General features: G+C 44.5%; 1 protein-coding gene across 2 annotated transcripts in view; it reads left to right on the top strand.

The window, feature by feature from the left end:
- FYB1 (FYN binding protein 1) overlaps window positions 1-24,930 on the top strand; it is a 146,792-nt gene that overhangs the window by 48,460 nt on the left and 73,402 nt on the right. The window contains exon 2 of one of the 2 annotated variants that reach the window (XM_054583959.1): window positions 14,542-15,703. In XM_054583959.1, the coding sequence (XP_054439934.1) occupies window positions 14,569-15,703 (1,135 nt within the window). In that variant the 5' untranslated portion in view covers window positions 14,542-14,568. Of the gene's footprint in view, window positions 1-14,465; window positions 15,704-24,930 lie in introns of those variants that run through there. The other variant, XM_054583958.1, reaches the window with a different exon arrangement.

Raw genomic sequence — 24,930 nt, 5'->3', positions numbered from 1 at the left:
CCGAGCTCGTTTCTCTGCTCTTGCCTCTCTCACAAGAGACAAATTCAGGGGAGAGACAGGTACAGTGGAAATGATAGCATGTTTATTTATCACATACGAGCACAAAGCTGCAAGCACGCACCCAGCTAGTCTGAATGCCCCACATATGGAGGAAATAAAGTTATTAGTAAGTCTATTAGTAAGTTTGTTAGTAAGTTTGATCTAAACCCTTGAGTCGAGGCTGCAAGTAGGTATCAGCTCATCTGAAAGCGGAGACTACTGGGGCTCAGGGGTTATATACTTTAGTCAGTTTCTAGGGTCCCCCTCCTCCTCCCCCTTCTAAACCTTGAGAATAATGTGCAGCTACAAAGCCTTTCTTTCTCAGCAAGTTAAGGCTCTTTGTCTTAGTGAAATTGCTACAGAGGCTCCCTCTCCCAGCACAGTCTCAAGGACTCCCCTCCCCCTGCGCCGTCCCTGCTTGCGACGTTGAGAACGCTGGGTAATCTTATCCAACTAGACTTAGAACTGCTGAATCAAGGAGTGAGACGTTTCTCCCTCCTCCTTGCTTAGTTTACTACTTCTCCTACCTAACGACTTCCCCTGTTTCCACTCCTGTAAAAGGAAGAGCTTGAATTCACTGATGTTTAGGGGTTTTTTTTTCTCAAACACTGTGATTCTAAGGTAAGGCTTCCAGTTAAAATGGTGCACCATTAATGCCCATTTTGATTGCTTTTCTTTTTATCAAAGCAGAAGGTCCAGCATGCCCAGACACTTATTTGTATAGTTTCTAACTAGTAAAAAGTGGAGGCTGGAATTACCTCTCTATCAGCCTCTAGGAATAAACCAAGTGTGTGTTTGGGCAGGAATGAGAATCCCTCATCAGAAGTAGGTCTGGGATTTCTCTGAGAGATTTGGAGAGTTCAGGGCTCTTCCTGTTGGTCTGCTTCTGCTAACCAGCCTCCACAGATGGGCAGGAAACCAGCAAAACCATTGAGCTGTACAAATTCAACATATGCTTATTAATTATATTTGCTGAGTCCGTGCCACGGGTGTTGGTCAGACTAGGGCCTGAGCTCCCGAGAGCAGGTTCGATGCCGCCCAAGCTCCCCTGCTGCACGTGACTCATTCCCCACTCTTGCCCTTCCAAGCCAGGGTCGGTCCCAGCAGGGTAGACTAGGAAAGGTAATCGTGCCGCAAGATTTTCTGCCCTTCATCCAAACCTCATCCATGCAGGTACGTGGACATTCGTAGAAACACAACACAAAAGCATTTTGGAACTTTGCGAGAGTGGGATATTAGTTTCCTGCGGTTGCTGTCACAAGCTATCACAAACTAGGTGGCCTACAACAACAGCAATGTTCTGGAAGCAAGAATTCTGAACTTAAGGTGTTGGGAGGGCCGGGCTTCTCCAAACACTTGTGGGGAGAATCCATTCCTGGCTTCTTCCAGCAGCTGGTGGGTCCAGGCAGGTTGCATTATTCCAGTCTCTGTCTCTGCCTCCCCATGATTTTCTCCTCTCTTGTCTTCTGTATCTTATATGGACACTTGGCATTGGATTAAGGGTAATCCAGGATGATCTTATCATAGGATCCTTAATTACATCTGCAAAAACTCTTTTTCCAAATATGATCACATTCACAGGGTTAAAGACACGAACTTCTGTTTTTAGGGGGCTACCACTTAACCCACTTAGTAAGTATAGAAGATAGAGAAAAAATTTGGAAAGGTAAGTAGTCAACATCTGCACCCCTATGCCATTCACCCATGCCAAATCAGGATAGTCCCTAAAAGTACCCCAGTCCTTACAATTAAATTTCTTCACCATTTTTTAGCAGGAATTGATCGATAAAGATGTGAGGATCAGAGCAAGAGAGAGCCAGGATCCCAGAATATCCAGGGTTTTTTCTAACCATTTTTAATACGCCACGGGGTGCCACGCCCGCCCAGTAGTAGCCAGGGCTGGCAGGCCTGGCGGGTCTCCACAGAGAACCCTGAGACAGGCAGCAAGGTGCACTGGGAGTGCAGCATGTGTGGTTTGACCACTATCCCCTAAGGATAGTCCTGCCACATCCTCCGCTTTCCCTGTCTTCACCTCAAAAAAGAACATTCAAAATGCCTTTGTTTACCCTCGCCGTCCAAAAATCACTTCAGTCAGTGAGGTGTGCTTACACCTCTCAAGTAGTTTTTTATTGTTTTTATGCACATTAGAAATTTGGCATTGGTCCATTGTCACATTTTAGCCACCCTTGAGTCATTTAAAGTGTTTTAAAAGTTTTTAAAAAATATTTTGAATGAAATAAAAATTCCCTGGACAATAAAAATGTACACATATAAGCATGATCTTACTGAAATGCCCTTTGGAATCATTTCCATTTTATCTTCCAGTCACTATAACTTGGACAAAAAGAAAGAAAATATTGAAGCAATTTTCTTGTTTACAAAAAGCTATCATGTAATTTAATAATTCTCCAAATACTGGGTAACCTTTTTTTTCTACATGTTTTATTGTGGTAAAATATACAGAGCATGGCATTTGCCTCTTACACCACTTGAAGCGTACAGTCCTGTGACCCGAAGGACATCCGTACTGTGCGGCCGTCACCACCCTTGCACCCAGAACGCTTTCCTTTTGCCCAACTGAGACTCTCGCCCATCAAGCACCAGCTCCCATCCCCGCCGCCCCTCGCCCCTGGCACCGCCGCTCTATACTTCCTTTGTCTCTGAGTTCGTCTGCTCTAGGCACCTCAGCTATGTGGGACCACGCAGCATCTGTCCTTCTGTGACTGGCTTATTTCACTTAGCATCAGCCTTGTCTCCGAGGTTCATCCATGCTGTAGCACATATCAGAACTTCCTTGCTTTTTAGGACTGAATAATATTCTATTCTATGTATATAACACATTTTGTGCTTTTCATTTCTCCGTTGATAACACTTTGGTTTGGCTATTGAGAATAATGCTGCTATAAACACGGGCGCACAAATATCTATTCGAGTCCTGCTTCTTCTGGACATATCCTCAGAAGTGGAGTTGCTGCAGCACATGGTAACTCTATTTTTAGTTTTTCGAGGAACCACCATACTGGCTCCCACAGTTCGGCACCAATTCGCACTCCCACCAGCAACGCCACAGTTCAATTTCTTCATTTCCTCGCCAACGCTATGTTAGTTGCTGTTTTTTGACAACAGCCATCCTAATGGGTGTGAAATGGTGTCTCATTGTGATTAAAATGTTTAATTAAAAGAAAAATTATTTTAAAACAATAGACAGATCACTATGGTATTTTTATTCTTAGGAAAAAAACACTTGGTATTAGAAAAATTTTAGAACAGAGAGGGATTCGGGTTTGTTTCCATTTTTATTTCAGTTCTTCAAATCAACCATAGATGTGAAATGCCTTTTTTTTTCTTTTTCTTTTTTTTTTTTTTTTTTTTTTTTTTTTGCTTTTCTATCATCTAGACAGAAAAGGTTGTTTTGTATGAATGCGTTGCCATCAATCTGATTTTTGCCATGGGCCTTCCCAAACGTAGCCTCACTCCCTAGTCATATTGGTTCACACCTTTCAACCTCCGTCTGGTAATGGGTTCTAAGCTAAAGCCAAGTTAATGATAAACACCGTGCCAGGGTGACGATGGTGGAACCAGAATGGCACCCCAGGCCCCTGAGCTGCCAGTTGGATGGCTCATGCCACTGAATCCAGGGAGTAGTTTGGGGAAAAAGAAGCTTGATATTGTCACCTACCTAAACATTCCATCCCTGCAGTAACACACACAGACCAAACATCAAAAAAGCAAGCCAAACTGTCTTCTCTTAGTTTTCTTCCCCCTTTCTAGATGGTCTCTGATGTTGCAAAGTCAATCGGGATGTTGTGGCTCAGAGCCCCGCGTCTGCCGCGCCGGGCGCTGCTTCCTCGCTCAGGTCAGGAGCGCTAGGGGCAGCGCCGTGGGCGGAACACTAGTGTCAGCACGTCACTTGCAGTGACGAGGCGTTCCTGGTCAGGGGGTCCATCCCTAGGGTTAATAGACAGCTTTTTGGATCAGAAGGGAACTGTTAAAATTTTTGTGTGTGAACTGAGAATTTAAACTCAAAATAGTAACTAAACAAGAAAAAAAAAAGTCATGATTTCTATGGTATGTTGGGGCAAACAGAATTTAGAGTCAGAAAACCTAGGTTTAGTTCTCCTTTCTGCCACATGCTTGTACTTGGTTTACCCTTCTATAAAAATAACCACGCTTTGAGACAAATGAGATGTTGTCTGTAGAATTTTATTTTAAAACGTGATAAATGGTCCTAACCATAAAATTAGCAATAAGTGCATAATACCAAACTGCAGAATTTTTTGCTAACTATACAATTGTACAGGCTTCCTCTTGTGGGTAGGGGTGGGGAAATGTTGAGGTCATTTGAACCCTGGAATAAGCGATCTTAATAAAGCACAAACTTTAAGCTAGATAGTGGCAAAATGCCATATATTAGAACTAGCGCATCAACAAGGAGTCACCAGCAACCTCAGGGTAGAATGAAGGAATGCATGAACAAGTGGGGAGTGAAGACTCAGGGTGGCTGAAGGGTCTTCATCAAGCCCCCTGGAAAGGCGAGGGGGCGTGGGGAAAGGGTACCTAGGTGCTAAGAACAGGCTATACACCATGAAAAGCTTGAAATTTCAAACATCACAATTTTAATAAGCAAAGGCGAGACCCACAGTAAAGAGCTCCGTGGTGACAAAAGTGAGTGGAAACCACTCATCTCAAGGTGGAGTCTTGTTACTGTGACTTAAAAGGGAGAAACGGTGAGGTAAAGAGGTGTAAGGGGGTTCTATTTTTCATCCTGGTTACTCAACACTGAATGCATTTTCTTCAAAGTTTGAAAGAAGAAGAGGTAGAATGGGAATAGAGGAAGTTAGGGGAAGGGTCTCATATCACCATAACATGTGGAGAGAGCGTTCAAAATATCACCCCTCTCTGTGTGTGGAATCTTCCACAGCCCTCCATTTCCAATGTCTAATTTTTCCTTTCCTCAAATCAAACCATGAGTACCACATTGGATTGCAGCTGCCACCTGTCTTGGTTCGTTTGTTGAAGTCTTCTTCCCCTAAGCCGTTTACTTCACACAGAACTTTTCACATGCTGGGAAGGAAGTCTCTAGAAAACCCCACAGATGGCCTCATACCCCCTCCCCCACCCCACTCCATGTAGACCAGACACTTTCAGTTTCTAACTTGTCAAGTACAGAGAAGGAACTCACAGCCGAGACTTGTGTGTGTGTGTGTGTGTGTGTGTGTGTGGTCAGAGGGATATGAAGGCTGAAAAAAAAGGCGGCATGATATTTCTATTTTGTTTATCCCCTGTCAAACAGCAACTTTCTCTGTCATCAAAAATTTTTATTTCAAACTTCATGTTTTTAATGAAGTGAGTTTCCTTTTGCTGCTTCTTCCTATATTTATATATGAAAATAAAATAGCCACAAACAGTAAGAGAGGAATTAGGATCTCTTTGCAGTGACAAAGTTGAAGGTATAAGAAAAATGAGAAGATTTATATTGTATTATGGTGCATGCACATTTCATGCTAAAATTCAAATAGGCCATTAGTAACATTTCTTTGAAAACAATTTTCAATTACATACATGTGCATTTGTCAAAATGTAAATAACTCTCCTCCAATTTGGTATATTTCATTAATGCAGGCTAAATGAATTCTATCCTAAGCAAATGTAAGCTAAATTTGACCAAAAACAAAAAACAAAAAAAAAACTCTACAAAATAAAATAACAAAAATCAATGGTTTCTGGACTGTTCTGTTGCTCTCCACTATCTGCCTCCTCTGCACAACCCATCGCCATTCCATCAGCATCAAGAAACCAAAAACCTGCAGCAGAACTACCTTGAGAAGCACACACGAAGTCACATTTAACTTCATTGGCGCCTAAGCCATGGGAGGCCACAACGAAGTCAAAACCGTATTTGTGCAGGAGCTATTTGGTAGGATAACCCCGAAGAGAAGCTATGAAGGCTAAATTTGTATAACGATGGTGCACTTCAAGCCCCTGGTCTTTAAAGACAGGTGTCACTCAGAAGCCTAACTGATCGGTATAGCCTGAGAGCTCAGGGCGATCCATTCTTTGGAAAGTGGGCCATCACCGCCTGAGCTTTGCCACTTGCTGAACTACCTTGCTTCCTCTGCTTCCAATTACCCTAGAAAAGAAAGTTCGAGAGAACCCAATGGGAACAAGGACAGGATCAGAGCGGCAGGTGCCCGAGTAAACCCAAGAGGGGCCGATGACACCCAGTGGCCTCTGCGGAGGTTTTCTGCCACAGTACCCAGGCCATTCCCCAAGGGGAGCCACACACACGGCTCCCTGAGAGCCCCTGCCCTGCCAGCTGTTCTCTTCTTACAAGACGCCTGACAGCACAAAGCTGCTGCTGAGATTGCCTGTCGCTCCCTCTCCACCCTCACAGGTCACCAAAAAAACTGTCAGAGGCTGTCCCAGCAGGGCTCCCACGGCCGCCTCCCCCAGCCGCTCCGGCGGCCCGCGCCCTCGCCCCGTTGGCAGCAGCCCACCTCTGCCCGGTCAGCACCGTCTGCGGCGAGAGGCTGGTTCCCACATCCTCGTAAAGAGGGGCCTGGTGCTCTCTCCAGCCCTGGAGCACAGGCTGTGAGACAGAGAGCTCCTAAAGTCACATCGGTGGCTGGGGACCGGCACTCTGCAAAAGGTGGGGACGTCAGGCCTCCAGCCGTTATCTCTGAGACCGAGTCTGGTGAAAGTCAAGGAAGATGGCCCATCGGCCGCTCGGCTTAATACTTCCAGGTGCGACAAAAGTCGGTTTACGGTCGCAAGTACGTGAAACGCAGTTTATTCTTGCGTTATTATTGATTGTATTATCTTTCACGGGAACAAGTGCAAACCCCCTTCGACCCCACCCTGTGTTGTGGAAGGGGCTGCGCCAGGCCTCAGGGCAGCGCCTGTGTAGGTGCGTGGGGACAGAGGGTACTTTTTTGAGGAAAAAAACAAAACCAGGTCCTTGCTTTTCCATCACATCAGGGAAACAGCACACACATTAAGCACATAAATCTTTAGACAGTGTTGATGAGGAGGGAATCATTGGCTGCAGTTTCATCGTCTTTGGTGGAATGAATGTACCATCGACCACCTCGTGAAGGGTTTTGTCACTAGTGCTGCCTTTGAGCCCACTTCCCTGAGCTCCGTTTTTACAACTAAAACAATGAGAGTAGTTTTGTTATGTAATTGCTAGCGATAAAGTGTTTTAGAAGTTGATTTTTCAGATTAAAACAGGTCTCTGTTCCAAGTTTACTAGGTATGGCAAAGCAAGTCTCTTTAGAGACAAAACACAACTTACCACTCTGCCAATGTGCGTGGGTGCGGGGGGTACGCGGGTGGGTGAGTTTATGTGGAGTGTGTGTGTGTATGCGTGTGGGCACGGGTGCGTGCATGGGTGCATGTGGGTGGGTGCATGCGTGTATGTGCGTGCACGTGCGGGTGTGGTGTGTGCGCCTGCGTACACGGATGCGTGTGCGTGTGTGGGTGGGTGCTCTCAGAGGACGTGATCATGGGCACGTAGCTATTACTTTCCTTAACCCAGGCACTATAAACCAGTGAGGCTGAATGTTCTCACTCCGTAAAAGCCTGAGCTTCTGGAGTCCATCACAAATTTGTACCGGCCTCTCTCTGTGTCAAGGACAGTGAGTTTATCTGGCTTCAGGAAGAACTTTTCTATATTCTCAGTCTCTTTCATATCTCCTGGTCAGTCCAGGGCTGCGTGGATCCTAAGTATGAGCAGCATGAGCCAAGGCCCCGGCACCCCCACCTGCTTCCTTCCCTGTTCCACACCCCTGATTGCAGTTCCTGATGACTTGCAAGACTGGGGCTGGTTTCCCGGAATCCTTTCTCTTCGCATTTGCACCTCCTTGCAGCCTCCTGTTACCCCCGAGGCCGCTGTTCCTGGGGCCCTGCCCTGGGCGAGGGTGGTAGTGGGAGGAACTGATTTTGTTCCGGGCCACCAGCCAGCAGTTCGAACCAAAAACCATGGGCACTGACATGGAATCGCAACCTAACAATTTTTTTAAAACCCGTGTAGCAAAATTAATTAATAGTGAAACAGAAAGAGAGAGAAAAAGAGAAAGAAAGAAAGAAGAAAGGAAGGAATAAAAAAGAGAGAGAACGAGACATACCAGTTTGGGTAAACTATTGTTATTTACTGCCTACCTCTTAATTAAAAGCATTACATGCAATCAAGTAAAATCGATTTCTTCTCTTTTTATGTGGGCTCTATGTAGAATGTTGAAGGGACTCAAAAAGAATCTGGAGGTTGTGGGTAGAAATAAATGATGAAGATTTATTCAAAGGTCTTAGAGTTTGTACACTGAGAACACAGCTAGGCAAAAGCCCGGAAGTGTTCCAAAGAAGAAAGAAAAGTTAGCGGTTTTTATTGTAAAAAGCGTGCTCCTGAGGATCGTCAGTCCTGCCCTGATTAGTCCAGGGCTGGGCCAGGACGGCTGTCCGTCAAATGCCAGGCAGTCTGGGGAGGGGCGGCAGGTGAGCTAGAGGAGGGGCGCCAGGGGGCCCGGGCACAGCTGTTGGTCTGGAGAAGAGATGTCAGGGGCCTGGGTATAAGTCCTGCAGGACGTAATCAGACGGTTACCTGGAGTGTTGACGAGCGTCCAGGTGTGTATCCAAACCTTGTCACGGTGCTGGAAAGTTCAAACAACAGTTTCCACACTAGTGAGAACAAGAATATAGTCTTTCCTCATGCCTCGACCTTCATAATGTTAATATTTTCAGTCACTTGGGTAAAGTGACTTCATTTTATGTATTCCTATCTTCACTCTTTTCTCAGGAAAAATAACAGCATCCGTAAGAGTGGTTCATTCTCCTTGGGCTTCAGTTGCAGAAGCAACACAAACCCAACTTACGGAGGTGAGCTCAGGCTTCAAGGTTAACTTAAACTGATGAGATAGCCGTGACCCCTGGGTGTTTTCTTGCTTTCCTGTTTTACAAAATCAATCTTTACGGAGATGAGACTTAAAGACAAGGAAATTTAAAAACACTTTCTAGTGGTAGCCTTTTTATTACTCAGCTTCTATTTATAAGTTTTAGAGTGTAGTCTATTATTAAAAATTAAAAGCAGACTTTCTGTGTACAAATTGGCAGATATAAAAACAGTCATGGGGATGTAAAGTGCAGCATAGAGAATATAGTCAATAATATTGCAATAACTGGGTATGGAGTCAGGCAGGTATTAGACTTATCGAGGTGATCACTTTGTAAGTTCCAGAAATGTCTAGTCACTATGGTATACACCTGAAACTAATATAATATTGTACACCCATTGGAATTGAAAAATAAATAATATATTTTATTTTTTAAAAAACAAACATTCTGGTAAGGTGTTTTCAGTAAATCGGGAGCAATGAGATGAGCTCAGGGCTTCTCAAGCCCAGCACTATTTGGACGGATAATTCTTTCACGTGGAGAGCTGTCCAGTGCCTTGTAGGATTTGTAGCAGCGTCCCTGGACTCTGCTCACCAGACACGAAGAGCACGCCTTCCCTCGGTCATTTCAATCAAAAACGTCTGCAGACACGGCCAGATTGCCCCCGGTTGAGCACCACTGGGTTAGACTAGTATCCAAGATAGATTAAAAAGCATGAACACTATAAAAACAAATCCCAAACCCTGTTATCAATAACAAAGAGTATTTTCAATCTTCCATAGGAATACATAAAGATGAATTAGCTATAAAGGGAAGCATTTTCTTAATGTCAGTACTAAATGCCATCTTGGCCTTCGTTTAAGTATGTACTTGATCCTCTACCGTTGTGTAGGTTGCTAAAAACAAAAAAGGATTTCTGGATTCTGGAGATGTTAACTGGAAATTGGAGTCTGTATTGCTAACAGTCACCTTTCCAAGGGCTCTGACAGGTGTGGGGAGTTCATACCAGTGAAGGTACAAAATTCTGAGGACGTGGAAAATATATGGCAGACTGAAAAAATTTTATTTGTTTCAAGGGCATCTCTACAATTACATCTGTGTAATTATAGAACAATGTTATAGATTGGGCTAAACATTAGGTATGTACATAAATAATGAATGGCTTCAAATGACTTTGGAAAAAAATTCCAAATAATCTAAGATGAAATGTTTGTTTTACTTAAAATATCTTAAACTCTGAGGTCTTCCAGATCATGAAATACATCTTCTTAAGAATAAATAGAAGCCTAACCTTAGAACCATTAAAAGTTAAAAAGGTCCTGTAAACTAATGTAAAGTGTTAATAACAGGAGAAAACTGGATGGACAGTAGATGAGAACTCTCTGCATTACCTCTGCAATTTTTCTGTAAATCTAAAATTGTTCTTAAAAATAAAGAAATGAAGTCTATTTTTGAAAGATTCTGCAAATAATATGCACTGATAAAGATCAGTCGGTAAGGGCAACAAGCAGAGTTAACATAGAAAACTTAATAACTGAAATTGCACAGGCACTAAGCAATCGGAATAGTTCTGATTGTATGTTCAGCTGCACTGGCGTGTATCAACTGCATACAGGTCTGAGAAAAAGCAAAGTGCAAAACAGGAGTTCCCATTAGTGCAAAAAGTGGGGATAGGCAGGATGTGTGTGTATGCACGTGTGTGCATGTTTACCTGTATTTGTATATGCATAGCTTAGATAGGTACATGAGACACTGATGAAATGGTTGCCTCTGGTGAAGAACTGGGAGAGTTTTACCATTTACTTTACTATTTAGAGCAGTCAATTTTGAGAGTAAAAGGAGCATTATTATTATCCCAGAGCCACAGGTGTAAGCCCGTGGTGTGCTGGTAATTTGGGATTTATAATCTCCCCAGAACGGACACTCGGGCCTGGAGGTTCGCGGCTTGGGGCAGGCTTACTTTTCACTCTGTTACACAACGACACATTGCTCCTGTGCTATCGTTTCTTTATCACTATTATTATTTTAAATAAAATGAGCCCTAGAAAATGGAATGGGTATTTAACCTACAATGAAGTCAGAATGGGAGAATGTCAAAAAAATTCAATCATGTTTTATTTTCTATCGTTATCATTAAGGACGAAGCGTGGCTATTATTGTTAAGAATAGGGGAAAGTATGTGTGCTAAAAATTTATCTAACAAACTTACTAACAATGATAATAACCAAATAGCCTCTAAAGCTAAGCTGCCAGTGTAAGTGATTAAATAGTTGGGTTCAAGCTACTGATTTCCCAGACGTATTAGTTAGCTCAGGTGTTGTTACTGATTCTTCGGCATCTTACATAGGAACTTGCTCTTTTGTAACCTATTCTTCAACATCCAGTGAAAAGTTTCAGAGTATGTGTAAACTAAACTCAAACATCGTAACTCTACTGTTATCCAGCAGTACACTCGTTTCAGCCACATTGATTTAAAATTAGTATATAACATTAACAATTGTAACTACACAATTCAGTCACCTGGAGAAAATGCTCTTATGGGACTAGTGAATTAGAAAAAAACAATGGCAGACAAACAATTCTTGATCTCAGAACTTTACACACATTAATCCATTTAGTCCTTTTTTAAAAAACAAAACCCTGTGAGAAATTGGCACTGTCATTATTTGCATTTTGTCGATGGAGAAAACTAAGCCCAGAGGGGTAGATCACATGGCTAGTAAGTGACAAAGTCAAGGTTTGAACCCACGTCAATAATCCCAGAGCCTATGTTATTGACCAAGATGCCGCCCTGCCTCCTGGGTCTGGGACGACACCTAAGAGACAAGTTCCAGCTCCAAACCAACCACATCCATATTTTCTTAATTAAAACCAGAATGTGGGGTGTGACAATGGGTTAGTGTGTTTCATGGGGTTTCCCCATGAAATTCAAGATGTGAAATTGCTGTAACTAAGCAGGATGTCACTGAAATCCTTTGGTCTCTGTGTCTCACCAACACAGTGGAAGGGGTGGACAAGACGATCTCTGTGGCTTGACTTGCTTCGTAAAAGCAAGAAGCGCTCCTCTCTGCCAGGCTCTGGGTAATGCGCTTTAGGAATAGTGATTTGTTTACCCTTCCTAGCGGCGCTCTGACAAGGCGCCGGTGTCCCCGTGACAGAGCCCGGTGTGCAGCCCAAGGCCCAGAGGGTTTCCGTGCCTTGCCCTGGACTCAATGGCTAGTAAGATTCGAACCTAGGCGGTCTGGCACCTGCGACTGTGTTGGTACTCTTTCTGCTAGGCAGCCTCTTGTTATAAAACCCAGAATAAATTCCAGACCTAGAGTATGAATGACAAAACACAGAGTAAGTCTAGGAATAAGAGAATCCTTCCCCAAAGACAGACTTTCTTCCAGGTGGGGAGGGAATTTTTGTACGGATGCTTCTTTATGCTGTTAGGAGTTCTCTGTGGCTTCTTTATGCTATTTGAGCTTCTCTGTTATGAAGCAGAGAACTCCAAACAGCATAAAGCATGAGGGCCCAGGGCAGGACCCACCTTCTCCTATCCCCCTCCCCTGCTCCCGGCACCCAAACACTCTCTGGTCTGCTGTCTTCCGCCCTGAGGCCTGCGGGGACTGAGGATTTGAGAAAATCAGGGGGATTAAAAAGCGTGGTCAAGGGAGGCCAGGTAGAAAACAAGATGTTTTCAGCAATTCAGATGCAGGGAAATAAATAAAGGAGCAAAAGTCAAGTTGGAAAATGTTTCTCTCACCTGGTTGTCATCTCTGGCCCAGGTTCCTTACCCTCAACCCGCAAAAACCCACGCACTGCAGTTTGGTAGGGAGACAAACTCCTGCTGAAGACATCTTTTCCTTAAAATTATTGTTCACAGTATTCAGCTCAGTGCCAACCTTCACTCTCCAAATGTATGTTAAAACTCTGGCCTTGGTCCAGGTGTTGTGAGGATACACAGGGGAGCATGAAGGTTTCTGGATTTTGGGAACCTGAACAGCACGGAGCCTGCATCCCTGTGCCCACAGTTCCTGGCTGTAAGCCCTTGAATTCGCTTCTTAACATTCCTCAGAAGGACAGTTTCCACCTACTGAGCCCATGCTGTGGGCTAGGCAGGCGCTTTACAAATTCCAGCTCTGATGCACATGATAATACTGGCAGGTCCGTGTTATTATCCCCATTTTATAGAGGATGCGCCTGAGGCCCACCTAATAAACCAGGAGTCCAACCAGGTTCTCGCCATCTTTCCATGATCTTGCCATTGTAACCTCGCTTTTCTTTCCTGGGCAGTGGAGTTAGATAGTGCCACCCACCCAAAGAATGAGATGGACCACGCAGGTTCGTGCATGGTTCGGAATCAAGCGCACGTCTTTACACACTAATGGTGGAGCTTACTATTAGAAAGGAAGTCACACAGGGACAAGTAGAGCTACTGAAGGCGATACATGAGTTAAGAGGACAGAGCAAATCTTCCCAACCGGACAGGATCTGGTTTTGTGGTATTTGAGTGAGGCCCTGAGAGAAAAAGTCAGCTTGGGTGTGTAGCAATGAGCAGTGGGGCGGGGAGTAAGGAAATGTTTTCTAGGTCAGTTTTAAAGTACGAAAATAAAAATGATGATGACCAGATGTGTATCTTCAATTATTTTTTAAAGCTTCAGATTTCCAGATATTCTAAAAGAACTAGAATTTTCTGGGAGAACTGGCTTATGAGAGGCAGGCCACGCACACCATGAATTCTACCAGATTAAATGGGGTTATACCCACAGAAGAGGGTGACTGGCTGCTCTCTTTACCAAGCAATACCCTAATTCTAGACAAGGAGGACAGACACTGGGGAGCAGGACCGCAGAGGAGTGACAAATGTCATTATAGAAGAGACAAGGCTGGAGAAAGAAGATGTCTGGGTAATGAGACTTCCAGCCGGTCTCTGCATCCTTGTCCCCTCCCTCCAGTGCCCTAGACTCTCCCCCCAGACAGGTCGCATCCTGCGTGCTGTCCCATCCCAGAAGGGAACACACCTGTACTCTGGTTCCAGGTGCATCGATATATACAAGTAAGTAGAAAAACTCTTCCTATTACGGACACATACAATGAGTGGCTCTTTCTGCCACATGTCCTTGCTGGCACACAGGCAGACCTGAAATGTGGATAGGCAAAGAGAACTCTCAGAAACCACAGAGATGTTAACCGTGGCCATGCAGTAAAGAGTATGCACCCTAAAAGCTCACTTTCATTCTTTCAGGGCAGTTTCTATTTAAGAGGCTCAATGGTAAAGTATGGAAGAAGTCATTTGTTAGCGACATCCATGTTTTTTCAAGTAAAATAAAATGGACAGCTATCAACAACATAGCCAGGCCAACAGTGAAGGAAAGGGAAACAATAAGTTGTAGCAAACAAAAATAAGCATGTCAGCCTAAGACAGCTCCAAAAGTATGCGTACAAGAGCCCTCCCCCTTCAAGAAACTCTCACAACTTGCTTTGCCATAGAGGAAGATAAATGTTACAATATCTCGCTACCCAATCAGCAGCACTGGGGACCTCAAACCAGGAAACCCTTTAAAGTAGTGTTTTAAACTGTGCAAGTGCTACTTCTGGTTCTCAGCTAGTTTTTGTTCCCTGTACTTATAGGATGAGAAAGCAGATGTGAAGTCTCTGATGGCGAAGTTTAACACGTTGGGCAACCCAACACAGGAGGTCAACAGCCGACCCTTCAAAGTCGCGGGGCAAAATTCACCCTCAGGAGTACAAGCCAAAAAGAATTTATTCGACAACCAAGGAAATGCCAGCCCTCCAGCAGGACCCAGCAACGTACCAAAGTTTGGATCCCCAAAGCCACCTTTGGCGGTGAAACCTCCTTCTGAGGACAAACCTGATATGGAGCCCAAACCCCCCTTTCTCAAGCCCACAGGAGTGGGCCCGAGATTTGGCTCACCCTCACTGGCAACCTCGGCCAGCAGGGACCCAGAGGTGAAGGCAGGGTTTCCCAGACCTGTTGGCCTCAAGCCCACCAACCTGCCCAAAGAAGATTCCAAACCTGTGTTTCCCCGGCCTCCTGGGAATAAGCCCACTCCTGCCGGTGCAAACCAAGACCACGACTTAAAGCCACCAGGTCCAAAGCCCAAGCTGAACCCTCCAGCCCAGGAGAACGAACAGAAGCCAGTGTTCCCAAAGCTGTCTGGGGTTCAAGGCAAGTTTGCGTCAGTCTCCCAAGACCATGACACCAAGCCCCTCTTCCCCAAACCCGTCATTGGCCAGAAGCCATCCCTGAGCATGGATGACCCCCACGAAGCCGAGGGCCCCGCTAAGAACGTGTTGCCACAGAGAGGACCCTTGGCGCCTGCCGGAGTTAAGTCTAAACCTGGCCCTTTTAAACCAGCAAAGGAAGACTCAGAAAATAAAGACCATGGAAGCGAGACATCAAGTTCACCTTTTCCTGGAGTAGTTCTGAAACCTGCTGCCAGCAGAGGAGGCCCAGGCTTCCCCAAAAATGCTGAAGAAAAGAAAGAAGACAAGAGGATAGACGCTGCTAAGAACGTATTCCTGAGCAAAATGAATCAAGAAGAGCTGTCCTCTGGGGCACCACCCGCCAAGTTCCCCAAGACACCTTCCAAGGTGGTAATGGCAGGGCCCTGGGCCCAAAGTCAGGAAAAGGAAAAGGGGGACAAGAATCCCAGCATCCCCAAGCAGAAGCCGCTGCCGCCCTTGTCCCTCCTGGGCCCGCCGCCTCCGAAGCCCAGCCGGCCGCCGCACGTCAACCTGACGAAATTCTACAAAGCTGCTTCTGGAAACAGTAAGTCCTCTCGTTTTCTGTTTACCATGTCTTGCTCCACAGCAGAGGGTGTTTTAGTTTTGGGGTAGTAGTGGGGAGCCTGTAACAAGGAACTATTGTCTTGTGCTCCTGGTGCTCCTGTGTGCGCGGTGGCTTTTCTTTGGCATGATTTCTCCTTGGTGCAAGAGGTCTGAGGAGGTAGGGCTGATTCGGGGGGAGGGGGAAACACAGCTATTGGATTTTATAATGTGGTTTTGCTCCATGATAATCCTTTTATGTACTTCCTTAGTTTGGTTTCATTTCTGTTGAATGAGACTGCATTGGGTTATTGGTGCTACCACTCAGGAGTTACACGGAAACATAAGTGAAACACGAAGGCAGCGGTTCTCGTGCGGGGCAATTGGGGCCCCCAGGGGGCGTCTGACAATGTCTGGAAGCACTTTTCATTGTCACGGCAGGAGGGCGCTACTGGCATCTAGCGAGTAGAGGGCAGGGATGCGGTCACACAGCCTACAGGGCACAGGACAGCCCCTCACACCAAAAATTACCCGGCCCCACGTGCCTATAGCACAGAAGTTCAGAAACCCTCCTCCAGGTGACTGTAAATGCCTACGACTTCATCGTGTGTTCCCTAAGCCCAATATTCAAATAAGAGAGTAACAGGGCTCTTGTGAATGACATTCTGTTTCTGCTTTAGCTGTTTTCTGTTTCTCAATATAAAGTTCTCTGAACTTCTCTGATTCATAGAGTAGTACTTAGCTAGGATAATAAGCCAGACAAAGGGGTATACTTTTCCTCTTCTGGGTGAATAGTTTGTTTTCTACCGGAAATGTTACCACAATACCATGGCACGTACCATCATTTAACACTGAGGGACTTGGTAAAGGTTTGTAACTCTGCATGGCAATCAGGGAAACTCACATATGCCTGCAATGATTACTATTTTAGGCAAATCATGTGTAACTTGTTTACTGGGGGGAGGGAGCTTTACAAGCCACTATGCCATTATTGGGCATATTTTTTTCCTTGCAAAAGTGCGGTCCCATTAAAGTTGTTTCAGAAGTAAAGGTTGTTTTTCTTTCCTGGCTCTGTAGACATATTTTGCAACATGACATCTTCCTGCCATCAGTATTTTTAGAGTTGGTCCAGATTAGTGATCAAATCCCCCATTAATCCATCGTGCAGGAAGCAAGTGTGGAATGACCCCATGACCACCCACCTCCTGGAAAAACTCAGGCTTGTTACCCTGTGTCCTCGTCTGTCACCTTCTTGTGTCTATACCAGTCCATAACTCAGAAATGTTATTTTTGGGAAATGTTCTAAAAGGTCCCTTATTTCTCCTTCTTAGTTCTTTTGTACCTCAGGTTGTAAAATGTTGCTGTCTACTTCTTGCCAAGGAAACTGTTCTGATGCCCAGCAGACACCCTTAGGAGCTTCTTTCTGTGTCCTCCATCTTGTTTCCACCCCTCTACCAGGTCTGGGCATCGGGAACCAGTCACCCGGTGCCACGTGATTGAATGGGCTTTCACAGATGCTCATGGAGTCCTCTTGCTGGCTCTCCAGTCCTGTCAAGGTCAGCGGTGAGCTGATTTGCAGAGCAGTATAGTTCCAAGGGGCCCAGGCACAATTGCTCAGTGTGAGAGTTGATTCTTGCCCTTCTCCTTCCCTTTCCAACCCCTCCCCGCCTCCTGATGTGCATCCCCACTGCTCAGGTGCCCCATCACAGGGCCCAGATTCTAAGTCTTCTCAGCAGTGTGCCCCGCTTCTAGCTCTGATCCCTTGGTGTGCGCTGTGCCCCAGAAAAGACCCTTTCCCCTCTCATTCATCTCTCCCCCAAATCGGAACTCAATCCTTCTCAGTTTGAACTGAGCTCCGGACGGTGTCAAGATAAAGCAATCTGTTTCATAAATTTACATTCTGAATAACACCCCTTTAAAGCACTCATTTCTTTTTAATTTACTTTTTAAATAGAGATCACGTCTAGCTCCAAAGAACAGCAGGTGTAAACAAGTGTAAAATGGTACACAGTAAAAAGTCACCTTCAGTCCTTTTCTGCCATTTGCTGGGTCTCCTCAGCCTCTGCCCCACATGAACATCCACTCTTCTAACTCCCACGCTCTCCAAAGTTTGTTTATGTCCACACAAGCGCATAGAAATAGAGATACTAATTCCCTCGCTTTTTACTCAGGAAGTAGAATAATATATGCAATGCTGTGATCCTTGTTTCTTAAAAACACCTAATAAATCCTGTGTGTCTTTCCACATTTAGTAAGAGGTAACTGATTATTCTTTGAGCTGATTTAGCATTCCATTTAGGAATTTTTTTTTTTAAACACCAGAATTAGAAAGTATACAGTGTTCAAATTAACCAAAGCTTCATCTAATAATGGTGTAGGCTTTCAAAACTCTAAAACTCTTTTCTTAGCCTTCCATCTGATTCCTCCCCTTCCAGATTCACATCCAGTCCCTTAAGCCTCATCCTCAGATCCGCCCTCCATCTTTGTCCAATATATTAACCATTAAAAACATCCATCACTGAATGGGACCGTTACACAGCAGACACACGTCGCCCTGTTAATTCCAGTGCAGTGGGATTCCAGGAGGAAACAAAGCTCAGGGGGTAGGGGACTTGCCCCGGGCTGCACCAGAGCTGAGGGGAGCGGGCCCTGCCCTCTGTCTCGGAGCCCACGTGCTCCTTGCCCCCTCCCTGCTGAGCTTTCTCCCCTGAAACACAGGAGAGTGTGAAATAATAGCTCAAGCATAAATGACACTCACAGAATCCTCATTCTTCTCTCTTCATCTTTTGGTTGAAATAAGTCATTTTTTTTTTTTTTTTTTTTTTTTTACTGTAAATACCACGATAAGTTCCATGAAGACAGAGGCCAGTCTGCATCACATGATTTGGAGCACAGAAATCAGATGTCCCTGTTAGTTGCTCTGGTTTGTCCTCCCTCCAGAATCTCTTTAATCAGGATTTAGTATTAATAACTCGGTATAACTCGGCAATTACTTCTCTAACCAATTAGATAATCCTTGCCAATAGACTTGCACGCCAATGAAATGAGCTTCTATGCAAAATGAATATTATACAGAATCTATATTGTAGACCGTTTCAGCTTACTTTCCTGTAAACCAGAAGCTTAAAAACATGTTGCTTTTTGAATGTGGAACTAATAACTATTTTTCTCAGAACCATTTGTTATAAAAGTCAAACCTTTTTTTAAAAAATTCAAAATACAGGGTTCTTTGAACTGACCTTTCCCCTGGTTGCTCCCGGTCCCCTGGCCAGGCATGAAAGGACTTCCTTCCAAGCACCGCTGTGCTCACCTGGCCAGCGACGTCTGAGTGGCTGCGAACCCCTGACCTGACAGCTGATTCACATGGAGGAGTTAGTAAAGCCTGCTGGGAAAATCCCATCCAGCTTTTGTCTCCTAGTCTTGTTCTTAATACTGGAGAGAAACTAAAATTCATCTTCCCTGTGTTGGCTATAAGAATAACCATGTAAGCATCTTGACAACCAAAGGGGCAAGGCCAAGGTCCCAGACGGCTTTAGCCATGGGCTAGTCATGTGACTGACCCCCTCCTCATCCGCTTGTGTGTCACTTTAGCTCATCCACCTACAGCAGGTGGGAACCAAAAGGCATTTGGCCTATTCTTACCAGCAAGTAACTTGTTTCTAGCAGGGGATAAGGTTTTCCTTCATAGATCCCGAAGCTATGGTCTTTCTTCTTCCCTTCATTCTCCTTGCACATGAACTCTCTGGAAATTGCCTTACTGGATATTTATAGATCACATTTTATATTGGTGTCTTGCTCCCAGTCATGACAGGAGAAACGGATTCACTGCTCAATCACATTTCAGAAATTTAGGAACTGCCAGACTTTTCCGGAGTGGCTCCATCCCCGCCAGCAGTGAATGAGGGTCCCTCTCCTCTCCAGCCTCCTTCTCCCTTGTTATGGTTTATCGTAACCACCCTAACAGGAGGGAGGTGGTATCTCGTGGCAGCTTTGATCTGCACTTCCTTGGTTGCTAGTGAAGTTGAGCATCTTGTCATACGTCTGTTGGCCTTCATATGTCTTCTTGGGAGAAGTGTCTGCTCAGATCATCTGCCCATTTTTAAAATGAATCGTTTGTTTGTTTGGTGCTGAGTTGTACAAGTTCTTTGTATATTTTGGAAATTAACCCCTCGGCCCCAATAAATTTGATTTAAAATAAGAGAAGCATAGGGCTGAGGGGGTTCCTTACAGCAGGGCTTCCACGGGCGTTGACCATGAGTGTGCACTGGGGGCCTAAGAGCAAGGTACCTAAAAAGCAGCTCCTTTTTCTAAAGCACTGCGCAGACTGGCTGTCTTAGAACACAGGGAACTGGAGGCAAAGCTGTGTGGGGTACAGCCTGGATGGGAAGTCACCCACAGCGTGGCTCAGCCTCAGGCGGCGCGGGGCCCTCCCACGCTGTCTGCTCTTATTCTTCAGCGCCTGGTGCGCGCTGTGGCTGGCGGCCACCCTTACCTTTAGCTCACCCTGAGCCCAGTCTATTTCCCTTGCCCTCCTGGATCCCTGGGAAAGCAGTTTTCCCTCAGACCTGCCGGTGTTCTCTCTATCCCTGGTTGAAACTTGTGAGGAAACAGTTTCAGTTCATTGGGCAGCTTGCCTGGGTTTAGCGCCGTAACAGAAAATGCCTTAGGAAGAGCCTACCCTCTCTTAACCACACAGTCCGTGTTCAGATCTTCAGAGATGCCTATTCTTTATCTCCTAAAGTTCTCTCTGCTGCTATTGTAAGATGAATTGGTTTCCCAGTCTAAACCCTATTGAACAACCTCATCTGTTCCCTGTTGCTTTGTATTCCAATGGCATCCTTTGGGCTTTTGATTATCCTATGTTTTTATCATATTTATAAGCAACTTACATGGTCTTTATGTTTATTTTCTGGCATTTCATTTTACTGAGGAGAAGTCTGAGACCACCCCCAATTATTCTCTTTGGAAATGATTGCTTTTCTGTCTGGATTCCTAAAGAAATCTCTGTCCTTAAGGCTTAAAAACAGCCACTCATTCTACCACCACCATCGATCATTCTGCCATCATTCTAAACCAGTGTCATTCTGTCATCAGCATTTTCTGAGAGAGGACAGCCTTCTGCACGCAGGCATTTTCAGTTCCCCACGCTTAAGGGTCATACCTTTTTTTTTTTTTTTTTTTTTTTATCTGTCCAATGGATGACAAATGAATCTGCTTGCACTAATCCACGGTAATAAATTTCTCTTCCCCTGAGAGCGGCACTTTGAGTCCTGATACGGTTTTGATCTGTTCTTCTGTGGAGTGTAGGACAGCTGTGCTGGTCTGGGAGCAGTCCTTGCTGGATCTCTGGACTCGGTCCCATTATCTGAGACCTCATGCAGTGCCCCGTACTGTCCCGGCAAGGCCAGCCGTGAGAGCTCAGCCCCTTCTGCCTCTGCTACAACCCAGTTGTGCGTGGTATTTAGGACTTTCTTGTTACAGATTCCTCCTCCGCCAGGCTGCTCAGTCACCCCGGAGTTCACTTCTCCAAGCTGGAGCATATCAAGGAGGATGCCCAGATTTTTCTAGAATCACTGTCTTCCCTCAGTATTGCTCCCGAGCCTGGGGAACAAGTGGGAAGCTTCACTCACCTCCTGCAACGCCAGAACCTTCTCTTTCCTCCCTTAGCTACCACTTTCTGAAGTTTATCCAATGAGGTTATTTTCCTTTTCTCATGTGGTGACCACTAGTGAATTTGAGGTAGTGCTTATCTTGCCTGATTTGTTTTTCTTACTATTTTATTTGGAAATTGGAGGAAGAACATGCCAGAAGCCCCCTCCCTCATTATTTAATACCAACTAAATATTTCCATTATAAACAAGGGGTTAACAATATTTCTAAAAGGACCATCAGTTTACCCCTCCACGAAGCAAGCGGCAGGATGGAAGAAAGGACCCTCCCTGCCAGCCTTGTTCCACCTCCTCTGGGCTACTCCTATCCATCAAGGACTTGCTTGTCACTCCCTCACTCCTCACGAAGTCTCCTATTCTGAGGAATATTCTGGATGCAATTAAGGAGGGGCAAGGGAGATATCCAGCTGCTTGATGAGTACCTCACCTCTGGACTGGTGTATTTTTTAAATATGTTTATTGATTTTGGAGAGAGAGGAAAGGGGGAGAGAGAGACAGAGAGAGAGAGAGAGAGAGAGAGACACCGATTGGTTGCCGCATACGTGCCACTGCTGGGGGTGGACCCCGCAACTTTTTGCTGTACAAATAACGCTTCAACCATCCAAACCACACCAGCTGGGGCAGGACCGCCAGTAGCGTCTGACCTCCGCTACTCTGCCAATTTCCTGACAGTAGTCCTATTTTAAGTCTTTACCAGCCAATCTGTTTATACTTAGACTGGGAGAGGAAGAGGATACTGGATAGGAAAATGAGCCAAGAAAGGGAGAAGACCGCTGGCGCTGGCGCGTGGGGCAAGCAAATGCCTTCCTTCTCTTCCGGCGCTTAGTCAGTTTGCTGCGGAAAAGCAGCTTCAGCGCATTTAGGTTCCTAGTTCCCTGCTCAGTGCTCGGCTTGGCCTTCAAGTTCTTTTTTCTTAACTGCTCAGGCACCAGAGAGTCTTTAAAATTAATTTTAGCACAACGATAATCCACACATCATTTAATTTACAGGGGAACATTTCCTTACAGAGATATTTGCCCTGCATATAATAAGAGCGATCATTTTTCTTAGTTATGAGAAAAGAAATTTCTGTAAATCCTAGTTTGCAGCAACATGCCATGGTTTACCCTATTGTAATAACTCTTCCTGTGATCAAGAGGCAAGAGTTGGTATAATTTTGAGCCACTTACAAAGGAAAATACCCAATCAATTGGCATTATATTATCATTAGTAACATTTCTGCTAGATCAAATAAGATATAGCTACTTGTAACATTAATAAATATTTTGTTTTACAATGGCTGAAGTATGAAATGCATATGAGATTACATAATATATACCAAAGTTGATCGCAAATATTTCATTTTTAAAATAGTCATGCAACTCATAAAAGTAAAAGCATTAAAATGAAATTTCAATTACTTGAGAAAAGAAGGAGATTAAAACAAAAGTCAGGTCTAAGAACCAAATATATGAAAGTTCTTTCTAAATTACTTTCAATTGTGCTTACATACATAAAAATTTTCTTTCAGAAACCAGATGAGTAAAATAAATATATATGTTACAATTCAGTTTTCACACTGGGTAGGAGATGTATCACTGCATATAACCTGCTCAAATAATTTCTAAGCCAAGTCCAAAAAAATCCTTTGTTAAAGGATTGGGTTCCCATAATATGCCACTAAAGGTCCTTCTTTGGCTTGATGAAAACTATTTCTGAATATGGGTTCATATGCTAAAAGCACCACTGTGTACATATTTTTTTTTATTTTAAAAACAAAATAAGATTAACTTTTGTACAAGAATAACTCCAGTTATTGGAAGAATGAAATTATGCCTCAGGAGCAGAAATCTAGACACCTGTTTTTACAAAAATATCTGGAAATTTACAAAACCACACGCAAGATTATATATATATAATCTTAATTATATATAAAGGATATATATGTATACATATATATCCATACATATATATGTATACATATATATCCATACATATATATCTATACATCCTTTTAGAGAAAGCACAGTTATAATAGTTATGGCATGGCTCTAAAGCCCAGATAGCCATCTAGAGCACTAAATTATTTGTTTTTGTTTTGAACATATGAGAAAGCAGGAAGAAAAAAAAAGAGTCCTCCAGAAGTTGGAGAATGTAACTGCTATGTCAACCACGAGTAAATAGACAGAAACATGCTCTCTTCCGTTTAAATTGGCACCAAAGTAAAAAAGAATAGGCTTTGTTCTGTCTGGCATAGCAGTCAGAATAAACACCTAGAACACCCAACAGCAAGAGATACTATCAGGAAAAAGTAACCGAAGATGAGACATCTGCTTACAGAAAAAAAAAAAAAGTCTGAACAACAAATCACATGAGGTTTTCCCTTCCCCCGAGTGAGAACTGGCACGCCTGGGTGCGCGCGCTCAGCCGTCAGCTGCCCCAGCGTGGCGCCACCGCGCAGCGCAGGTGCGCTCCGGTGGGCGCCGCTGGCCGCGGAGCTGTGCTTTCCTGGGCTGGCCGCAGGGCTGTGGCGGCGGCGAGGGCACAGAGCAAGCTTCTCACCAGATAAGGCTACTCTCTTTTCTTCATCTGCTTATGAATCTCCAACAGTAAGATCGCTTATCTTCTTTTCCAAAGCAGTCCACGTGGTGAGAGGGTGAGTGCAACCAGGCAACTAAAAATCTGTCTTCAAAGGAAATGGCAAGGCCGGTCTGTAGCACAGATAGGCCCAGCATGTCTGGGTATTTGTTCCTCTTATCCTGGAACAGAAGCTGCTCAACTATTATTAGGTAGAGAAAGAATCCTCGAATTTAAAAGCCCCCTTCAGTAAGTGGTTTATTTTAAAATCTTATGGTATTTCCTGTTTCTCTTCCAAATTGTGACTAGGTAGCTCGGTTGGTTGGAACATCGTCGCAATATACTAAGGTTGCAGGTTCAATCCTTAGTCAGGGCCCATACGAGAATCAATCAATGCGTAAATAAGTGGAAAGACATATCTCCCTCCCACCCTCCCTCCCTCTCTCTCTCTCTCTCTCAAATCAATAAATTGAAAAAACAGAAGCCGGGGTACCCTGTGCACATACTCTCAGTTACTGAGGATCCAGACTACATCTTCCCTAGGACCCCTGCTTCTCCCTCCTCTCCAGCCCTTAGCTTCTTCATCTAGATTAGATAAGAAAGCAACACACACACATACACGCACACACACACACACAGTCACACACACAAATAAAATCGTGACTTGCTCCTCAGTCATTTTTTTCAAAAGTAGTTATGCATGGAAGGAGGATAAGGCCAGTCTTTAATACACATTTCAATCATTCATGTTACTCTAAATTAAAGAAATTTTTCTAGAGCCAATATGAGCAGTTTAACAAGCAGGAAACCTCCCTATTTTGTATGAAGAGGCTGCCTTTGATGTCTCGCACGCTCTTAGTTCTTAGTCCTCACAGGGAAAAATGAATCTCACTCTTGGCTGCGGGGCAGCAACCAAGTGATGTTTCTAGACCTTCTGCTAGATCTCCACTGCCCAGCTTCTGCTTTCTCCACCAACTCTGAGTGGTTATGTAATGGACCGACTGTT

This window comes from Pteronotus mesoamericanus, unplaced genomic scaffold, assembly GCF_021234165.1.
Source record: "Pteronotus mesoamericanus isolate MK-2021 breed Mesoamerican mustached bat unplaced genomic scaffold, CSHL_Meso_final contig_75, whole genome shotgun sequence".
In the NCBI taxonomy this organism is placed as follows: Eukaryota; Metazoa; Chordata; class Mammalia; order Chiroptera; family Mormoopidae; genus Pteronotus; species Pteronotus mesoamericanus.
The sequence above is the reverse complement of the archived record's forward strand: the minus strand, read 5'-3'. Positions and strand labels throughout refer to the sequence as shown.